The 9,987-nt window shown below is 49.1% G+C and overlaps 1 protein-coding gene across 1 annotated transcript in view; it reads left to right on the top strand.

Annotated features, from left to right (window-relative positions):
- Positions 1-353: 353 nt before the first annotated feature.
- Positions 354-9,987, top strand: part of BEND4 (BEN domain containing 4) — a 30,777-nt gene continuing 21,143 nt past the window's right edge. Inside the window, exon 1 of the mRNA XM_058193624.1 lies at positions 354-894. Coding sequence (XP_058049607.1) covers positions 354-894 — 541 coding nt within the window. The remainder of the gene's footprint in view (positions 895-9,987) is intronic.

Genomic DNA, 9,987 nt, shown 5'->3' with positions numbered 1-9,987 from the left:
GCCCTCCGCCCCCCTGGTCCGCTCCGATTAGTGGCTGGGCTGGGCGGGCGGGGGGGGGAGCGAGCGAGCGAGTGAGTGAGTGAGTGGATGAGTGGGTGGGGGGTCTCCCCGGCTTGCTCTCTCTCCCCCCCGCCCTTCTCCCTCCAGGCATTGGCCAAGGCGGGCTGTCAATCAGGCGCCCGCCTCCCCCAGCGCCCGCGCGGGGTGGGTTGGGGGGGGGTTGGGGGGAAGGAGGTGGGGAGGGGGAACTCGGTGCCACCATCCCGCCCCGAGCCGCGGAGACAGACGGACGGTACCCGGGCGAAGGGGGGAAAAAAAAACCAAAAAAGAAACGCAAGCGCAGCGCTTGCGGGATGCTGAGCGAGGAGGCCATGCAGGCGGCGGTGGAGGAAGGGGGGGCCAAGCTCTACAAGACCCCCCCGCAGCAGCAGCAAGCCCCGCAGCAGCGCAGCCCCTACAGCGCGCTCAAGACCTTCCCCGGGGGGCGTCGGCCGGCGCTGAGCAAGCGCTACGAGCGGCCCACCATGGTGGAGATCCCGCAGGTGCGGGGGCCCGTCGGCCACTTCCAACCGCAGCCCCTGCCGGCCGTCGCCTCCTCTTCCTCGGCGCTGGGCGAGCCTCCCCCGCTGCCCTACCCGGCTCCGGCCCCCTTCCGCGCTTCCCACGGACCCCAGGCGCGGAGTTCGGCCCCGCAACTGGGAGCCCAGGCGCCGGCTGCGGCTGCTGCTGCTGCCGCCGCCGCCGCCCCCTCCTCTTCCTCCTCCTCTTCTTCTTCCTCCTCCTCCTCTTCCTCGTCGGCCAGGTACGGCCAGCATCACCACCACCACCACCACCATCACCACCAGGGGGCGCCAAGCAGCAGCACCGGCGAAGGGGCTCTGGAGCTGAGCGCAGGTAGGGAAGGCGCGCTCCGCGGCGTCGGACTCCGGGAGGGGAAGGTGGACAAAGGCGAGAGAGACCCTCGCTCTCGGATACCTTAGAGGCGACGGGCTCCTTGAGCAGGAGGGGTTGGACTAGAAGACCTCGAAGGTCCCTTCCCTCTCTGCTCTGATTGATTGAGTGAGTGATTCCGTGATTGAATGATTGATTGAAATGGTTTAGGGTCTCCTGCTTGAGGTGGGGGGGTGGACTAGAAGACCTCCAAGGCCCCTTCCAGCTGTGTTCTGATTGATTGAGTGATTGAGCGATTCCGTGATTGAATGATTGATTGAAATGGTTTAGGGTCCCCTGCTAGAGCAAGGGGGGGTGGGCTAGAAGACCTCCAAAGTCCCTCCCAGCTGTGTTCTGATTGATTGAGTGTTTCTGTGATTGATTGATTGATTGATTGATTGAAATGGTTTAGGGTCTCCTGCTTGAGCAAGGGGGGTGGGCTAGAAGACCTCCAAGGTCCCTCCCGGCTGTGTTCTGATCGATTGAGTGATTGAGCGATTCCGTGATTGAATGATTGATTGAAATGGTTTAGGGTCCCCTGCTAGAGCAAGGGGGGGTGGGCTAGAAGACCTCCAAAGTCCCTCCCAGCTGTGTTCTGATTGTTTGAGTGATTCCGTGATTGATTGAAATGGTTTAGGGTCTCCTGCTTGGGGGGTGGGGGTGGACTAGAAGACCTCCAAAGTCCCTTCCAGCTCTGTTCTGCTTGGAATGAAAGGCTTGCTTGAGATGCCCTCATCTGCGTGACGTCATGGTGGGGCTTCAAATTCTTCCTGTGGCCTTTGGGGAGGGGGGGGCGGGGAGGCCGTGGAGTGTGCATCTGCACCTTGGCCGTGGCAAGAGTTTCCGAAGATCCAAGTGGGTTCGTGTCAATATCCCATAGGGAGCCTTTCTGTAACGTTCGAGCAAGCTATGAAGACCTTCCTGAAGTTCTTCAGATCTTCTTGTAGGCCTTCTTCTCTTTTGTCCCTTCCCGTAGAGCAGGGCTTGTCAACCTCAGCAAACTTCAAGAAGTACGGACTGCAACTGCCAGGATTCCTCAGCCAGCGTGTCCCTTGGCTGACACGACTTGTCTAAGCCAGGGGGAGTCAGCAATCTGTGGCTCCGGAGCCCCATGCGGCTCTTTAGGCCCTCTGCTGTGTCTCCCTGTCAGGCGATCCCACCCACTGGCTGGCCCCGCCCCTCGCCCTCCCCTCCCAGTCATTTCTCGCCTGGCCCGAGAAGGTAAGGGTGACGGTGGGGGATGGAGAAGCGGCCGGGGCAGAGACAGAGAGATACAGAGAGAGGGGGAGAGAGAGAGAGAGAGACATAGAGAAATACAGGGAGAGAGGGAGGGGGGAAATGGAGGGGAGAGAGAGAGATGTCATAAGGATTTTGTGGTTCCCGGTGTTTTTTAACAAATGGTTCTCTGCCCTAATGACCGGCGGGGTAGGTGTGGCTAGGGGTCATGTGACTAATGGAAGTGAGTGACATACAGTTGGCCACGCCCACCCTGGTTTTATGGCTCCCGGTGTTTTCTTTTCTGTGGGAAACGGGTCCAAGTGTCTCTTTGAGTAGTTAAGGATGCAGACCCCCTGGACTAAGGTGAATTAGCCTCCCTTTAGGAAATCCAAGGTTCTACACCCAGCTGGGAAGACTGTAGCAGGACCTAGCAACCCACAGCTTGGGCGGTTGCTCATTCTTGGAAAAAGGCCATTGTAGAAAAATCCTTTCCATCCATAAACTGGAACCCACCAGAGCGGGGAGGCAGGGAATGTTGCGGGTCCCGTCCCTGAGGGAGATACACCTGGTGGGACCCAGAAGAAGGGCCTTCTCTGTGGTGGCTCCCTCTCTCTCTGGAACATCATTCCCCCAGAGATTAGAATGGCCCCCACTCTTAACACTCTTCCCAAAGGCGCCGAAGACCTGGTTCTGCCAGAGGGTCTGAGGAACCCGGAGCGGGATGGAGCCCATTAAATAGCTCGTGTGAGGTGCTGTCGCCGGGTGTGTGTGTTTGTGTGTGGGTGATTTTATTATATTAATTTATTATATAACTCCTCTTTTATTAGTTTCATTTTTTTTTATATGAGGTTTTATATTCCGTAAGCCGCCTTGAGTCGCCATGTGCAAATAGGCGTCAATATAAATTCCATCTATCCATCCATCCATCCATCCATCCATCCATCCATCCATCCATCAATTAATCAATCAAACAGTTTGCATAATTCATCTCTGGAGTTGACCTTGGGTCAAGAGCAGTGGTGGGATTCAAATAATTGAACAACCGGTTCTCTGCCCTAATGATTTCTTCCAACAACCAGTTCGCCAAACTGCTTAGAAAGTGAACCACCGGTTCTCCCGAATTGGGGCGAACTGGCTGAATCCACCAATGGTCAAAGAGGCTGAGCTTTTTTTTTTCCTTAACAGAAAGCTCCCTTCTCCATTTCTCCCCCACCCTCCCTCACTTGCAATAAAAATTCTTTGTGGAAGTAGATTGGGCCAATGTCTACGGAGATTCTCCATCATCCAGGTCATGGCTGTCCCAAAGAAGCTCCTTCAGCTTGGATGAGAAGCAAAACGTCTTCAAAGAAAACCAAGAAAGACGTGTTGCCTCTTGAAAAAAAGCACCTTTGGGTATATTGGAGAAAGGCAAAATGGCAGGTAGAAAAATCCTCCAGTGAGCTTTCATGGCTGAGGGTGAATTTGAACCCGGGTCTGATCCAGCCCTGAAGGAATTGCACTACAGTGGCGAGCATAATCCCAATTTCCCTTACCTGGTGGTGGAGCAGCCATAGACAAGTGCTCACTTAAGTTTGAGTGGCTTCAGTTCTTCCACTGGAGGAATGTTATCTAGGTGACCACTAGATGGCAGCGGAACATTGGGGAGGGATGAGTCTTTCCTTTTGCTACCATCTAGTGCTCAAATGAGGCTTTGCAGCTCAGATACAGTGTGTGACAGGGTTCCGATGGATGCCCTAATTAAACCATGAGCCTCGAGCCAAGCTTCAAAAGAAATCCAGTTTTTTATCAGGAGCAACATGTCAGCATTTACCCAAGTGAAGGCAGCTCTGCCCCACGTAATTTCGGCCCAATTATGACCCTGTTTCCCCCCTCCTCCCATGGTGTGTCATAAATCACATTCTCCAACAGAGCACTTTCGCAGGCTGTAGAGATCACACTCATCCGGCTGTTGCCGGTAACCTGGGATACAGCTATGAGAAAGGTATGCGTGGAATGTGCTTTTGGTTGTGGCTGCCGTGCTGCTCCATCAGTTTCCCCCCTTCCTGCCTATGGCAACCCGAGAGCAGGTCAGGGATGCTTTGCGAGTTGACATTCGGCTCCCCTCACTTCCTGACAGTGTGCCTAATTTTGCCTTTGTTGAACTTCCTACATCTGGAGGTCCGGATGTAGTCTTCAGACTTGCCTACAAGAGAGAAGGCAGATTTGGGGAGAAATATCAGCTGTGGGAAACAGTCTTTATGTAGGTGCCGCCTGGAGATTGAAACGTTCTTCAGGCTTTCTATTATTCTTCTCATCCTTCCTATTACTTATCTCCTTCTATTTATGACTATAACCTTGCTGCTTGTATCTTTACAATTTACGTTGTTTTATTGAGTTTCCTTGTATGATTTTGATTGCTCATTTACTATCCTATGACTATCACTAAGTGTTGTATCTTATGATTCATGGTGAATGTATTTTTTTTTTAATGTACACTGAGAGCATATGCACCGAAGACAAATTCCTTGTGTGTCCAATCACACTTGGGCAATAAAGAATTCTATTCTCTACTCTTCCCATGAAGCTGACTTCCATGGTCAAGCAGGCCTGGTCTTCATGAAGGCGTTGAGAGAAAACGCTTTGAAGGCAGGAGATAGTAAGGAACATGGGATGAATCAAAGCTGGCCATTGTGTGGTGTCCCCCTCCCCCTCCGACGACCGGGTCAAGGAAGTCCATATCAAACATGGCAACGAAGCCTCTGCAGCTTGCCAAATTCCTTCGAGGTTTCTCAGGGCAGGCAGGAGTCCAAGTTGTGACTTCAGCGATAAAGTCCAATAGCAGCAAACTAGATGAGACTTTGCTTGACTCAAGGTTGTAATGCCAAAAGCAGGTCCTTTATATAGGCTGTGGGGTGTGGCTCCATGACTCAGCATTTATCCAGGCCTGTCCCTCCCTTCCTTCTGCTGGCGTCGCCTCTCAGAGCTCCAGAAGTGAGGATCCTCCCACTTTGAATTCTCTTCAGCTGGATCTGCTGTCAGTAATTCCAGCACGTGGCTGGCTTCCTGCTCACACTGTAGAAGTGAAGTTTATCGGGCTTCTCTGTTCAGTCCTGACATCTTCTCCGGGCAGGGGGCCAGGGACAGGGGCTGGAGGCATGACAGGCCGTTCATCTTCATTATCAGACTCGGAGTCTGATAACAGGCCCGGGTGGAGATGGGAGGGGCCCAGCTGAGGAGAGGAGGGAGGACGAGGCACAACACATTGTCTTTTAGCTATGTCCACTGACAGACACACTATCGATGTGGTCCTAGTGTGTACTTGGTGTGTTGACTTGTGAACATCATTTGGTGTCAGCGTTGGCGCCATCTCGTCCTTTGTCCCAGAGCTGCTTCTCCATGGGAGGTTTAGAAGACCTCTGATCGAGATGTTCTCAAACTTTCTAAACAGCGGCTCTTCCTTCTCTAAGCCCATCACAGTTCACCGGTGGTAGCCATCTTCACATTTGTGTAAGGGGTTATAATTTGAGTTCTATTCCTTTGGAGAAACCAAGGTTACCTCTGATTCCCAGTCGTTTGGGTGATGCTACTAACCTGGTCATCATTTGGGTGATGCCACCACCCTTGGTCATCTTTTGAGGGCCTTTTTTCTGTCTATCTGGAGAAGGACCTTCCTTCCCCACCATGAAAGAACAGGCTTTCCCCACGGTTGTTATAAGGGGCATCTAGAGAAAAATCCAAGACACACAATCCCTCTGCTATTAACATCCCAATCTCCTCATAGGAGTATCTGTCGAATTTAAATAAAGCTTTCTCTATGTTGTGCCCCAAGTAGGTAGTAGGAAACTCAGTCAGTGTAAAAACAAACAAACTTTATTCGAACAGCTGAGAATTAACTCATTCTCAGCGTAGTCCAACTAAATTAAAGCAAATTCCTCCCAACACAAATTCCTCAGTCCTAACACTAACCTTGGTCCAATTAGGCAAACTGCCAAAGGCCTTTCTTGGCAAAAGTTCAGAAGATGCCGATATGAAATGCAACCAGACAAAGCTATCAACGCTGTTTTCTAGCAAAGACCCCAAATGCCCTTGCTGGTCTTTTAAGCCTTATGGGAGGGGCCAATCATCTCTTGGCCCTACTCCCGAGTTGTCCTCTTTGCTTGAGCTGCTCTTGCCTTCTGGCAGCTCTTCTCATGCGTGCATTAGGAACAGGCTCCTCCTGTTCCTCTGCCTCACTACTGTCAGCCTCTGGAGGCTCTGGAGTCCACACCTCACTCCCCGATGGCCCTGGCCACACCTCTGCCTCCGACGCAGAGCCCCCATGTGAGCCTTCCCCAGCCTCCAGGACTGGCCCATGCTCTTCCTCAGCCTCATCGCTGTCTGACTCCATTGCCAGTTCTGCAGGCTGCTGGCGGACCACAACACTCTACAACTCTCAAGGATAAAACATTCTGGGAATATTAGAACATCCATTTTTCCTCAGCGATGTTCTAATCCAGCGGATTCGGGGAATGTTTCTGTACTTTTCCAGAACTAAATTTTCCAAAAGCATCTTGCATCTTCATTCCTTCATTTCCAGTACCAGCTCAGGTTTGCGTAGCCTGGACATCTCTTGTTGTTGATCTACCTTGTAATAAAAACTTTTAAGTGTTCTAGCACCAGAAACGATCTTCTTTGCGACCACGCACACATTCAAACATCCCTCGGCTTCCCTCCAGTTGGAAATGCCATTTTTGAAAACCTGGATCCCCTGTTCCTCTTTTCAAAGTTTTTGGGCCACCTGTGTGTTTTTCAAACTTCGGAGGTTTGCCAGAGTCCAGACCTTCCCATGACTGTCATTCTCACCTGAAAGGGCTTGGGGGGGGGTAACCAAATTGGGAAGATCTTGAGAACTTCTAGTCGAAATAGATCAAGAGATAAGAACGATCTCTCTCTTTTTATTTTATTTTATTTTTAAAAAAGCAATTTGTAGCCTATTCTATGCAAGGCATTCTTCCAGGGTGGTCTTGGGTCCTTTACATTTGGGAGGCCTCAAGACACGTGATCCAAAAAGAAGAACTCATCATACATTTAAAAGCAAACAAAACTTTATCCGTAATATTTTTGTGGAGACCATATTAGCACTAGTTAGTCTTCTTCTCTTCCTCCTCCTTCTTTTTCTCCTTCTTTTCCTCCTCCTCCTTCTTCTTCATCTTCATCTTCTCCTCCTTCTTGTTCTCCTCCTTTTCCTCCTCTTTCTTCTTTTCCTCCTCCTTCTTGTTCATCTTCATCTTCTTCTCCTCCTCCTCCTCCTCCTCCTCCTCCTTCTCCTCTTCCTCCAACTCTTTCCTCTTTTCCTCCTCCTCCTTGTTCATCTTCTCTTCCTCTTTCTTTTCCTCCTCCTCCTCCTTCTTTCCTCCTCCTCCTCCTTGTTCATCTTCTCCTCCTTTTCCTCCTCCTCCTTCTTGTCCTTTTCCTCCTTCTTGTTCATCTTCTTTCCTCCTCCTCCTTGTTCATCTTCTTCTTCTCTTCCTCCTCCTTCTTCCTCCTCCTCCTCCTTCTTGTTCATCTTCATCTTCTTCTTCTCCTCCTCCTCCTCCTCCTCCTCCTTCTTCTCCTCTTCCTCCAACTTTCTTCTTTTCCTCCTCCTCCTTGTTCATCTTCTCTTCCTCTTTCTTTTCCTCCTCCTTCTTTCCTCCTCCTCCTCCTTCTTGTTGATCTTCTTTTCCTCCTCCTCCTTGTTCATCTTCTTCATCTCTTCCTCTTTCTTTTCTTCCTCCTCCTCCTTCTTTCCTCCTCCTCCTCCTTCTTGTTCATCTTCTTCTCCTCCTCCTTCTTGTTCTCCTCCTCCTCCTTGTTCATCTTCTCCTCTTCCTCCTCCTCTTCCTCCTCCTTCTTGTCCTTTTCCTCCTTCTTGTTCATCTTCTTTTCCTCCTCCTTCTCCTTCTCCTTCTTCTCCTCCTCCTCCTCCTTCAGTACTTCCCCTTCTTCTTCTTCCCCTGCCTCCTTCTGATTTTTCCGCTCCTCTTCTGCAACCCAATCATTTGAAAGAGAGCATGAAGCTGTTTTTCCCATGAGCTGAGAAAAAAAAGAAAGAAAAGTGACACCAGTGACTTGCTTCCATGACATAGAGAGAACCTCAGTTCAGCATAATGGGAGAAAACAGACTTTAAATAATAATAATATAATAATAATAATAATAATAATAATAATAATAATAATAATAATAATAATAATAATAATAATAATAATAATAATAATATAAAATCACCTTACTGGGATCTGCTCGCATAATTCGCCGATACATCACGCAGTCCTAAACGCTTGGGAAGTGTTCAACTAGTGATCTGGGATACGAAATCCAGCATAGTTATCTCCTTTGCTGTGTATAGTGTCATTTTGTGTAAATAAAATAATAATAATAATAATAATAGTGAAAAATCCCCAAGCATAATTCTGCACATCGATTTTGGTCTCTTCGATCCCACTTGGAAATGTCTTTTGAGCCTTGAAGGACTTAATTGCCATGCGAGATGATCAAAACATTTCCTTCTTTTTCTAAAATCTCAAAAAGCCCCGTTCTCTTTTTCCTCCTTTCTTCTTTTTCCTTCACCCCCCCTCCACCCCCCACCCCCGCCCTCGGATGGGGTGTTCGGAGGCTCACTTAGTTTTTGATATGCAGGCCTAAATTTGGCACCGGGAAATTGGAAATTGCATCTTTAAGCAGGCTACAATCAAAAATGAATTACAATAAATCCTATATAATTGCATAGGTCATTCTCTTTAATGAGATTTTATTAACCTGACTGTCAGGCTTTTGAGTCAGGCAGATATTTTATCTTCCTCAACTGATAAAAGTGTCAGCTATAAACCACCGTATAAATATTCATAAATCTGCACATCGGTGACAGCCTATCAGCATCCTTCTTCTGGACATTAAAAGCATTCTAATTACTTTCTGTCAAGCACAGCCGAAAAGGATGCCTGTTATAATATGCGCCAGGCAGGCATGATTGCCTTTGTTTGCCACCACAAATCACTGCACACACACACACACACACACACACACACACACACACACACACACACTTTTATCAACGAAGGGTCCGAGAAAACAGCCCAGCTTGGACTAAACAGCCAGCAGCCGACAGGTTACAATTGGAGCCGAATTGCATCGAGAGCCCAGTTCAGAGCCAAGGTTTATCTTTTTATTTTATTTATTTATTTTGTCACACAGTATATATATATAAGCATAAGCATGAAATTACTAGACGATATATAAGCATAAATCAGTTTTGATTTAACAGGAAGAGAAAGCAGTTTGGGTCGCCCAGAAATCTACCTTCTCTCTCTCTCTCTCTGTGTCTGACTGTCTGTCTGTCTCTCTTTCTCTCTCCTTCTCTCTCTGTCTCTCTTCCTCTCTTCTCTCTCTCTCCCTCTGTCTCTTTCTCTCCTCTCTCTTTCTCTGTCTCTCATTCGCTCCTCTCTCTGTGTGTCTCTCTTTCTCTCCTCTCTCTCTCTCTCTGTGTCTCTTTCCTCTGTGTCTCTCTGTCTCTCTTTCTCTCCTCTCTCTCTCTCCCTCTGTCTCTTTCCTCTGTGTCTCTCTGTCTCTCTTTCTCTCCTCTCTCTCTCTCTCTGTGTCTCTTTCTCTCCTCTCTCTCTCTCTCCCTCTGTCTCTTTCTCTGTCTCTCTGTCTCTCTTTCTCTCCTCTCTCTCTCTCTCTGTGTCTCTCTCTCTCCCTCTGTCTCTCTCTCCTCTCTCTCTCTCTCTCTGTCTCTCTCTCTCTCTCTGTCTGTCTCTCTCTCTCTCTCTCTTTCTCTGTCTCTCTCTCTCTCTCTCTCTGTCTCTCTCTCTCTCTCTCTCTCTCTCTCTGTCTCTCTCTCT

This window comes from Ahaetulla prasina, chromosome 8 (assembly GCF_028640845.1).
Source record: "Ahaetulla prasina isolate Xishuangbanna chromosome 8, ASM2864084v1, whole genome shotgun sequence".
In the NCBI taxonomy this organism is placed as follows: Eukaryota; Metazoa; Chordata; class Lepidosauria; order Squamata; family Colubridae; genus Ahaetulla; species Ahaetulla prasina.
This window is presented reverse-complemented; position numbering and strand designations above follow the sequence as displayed.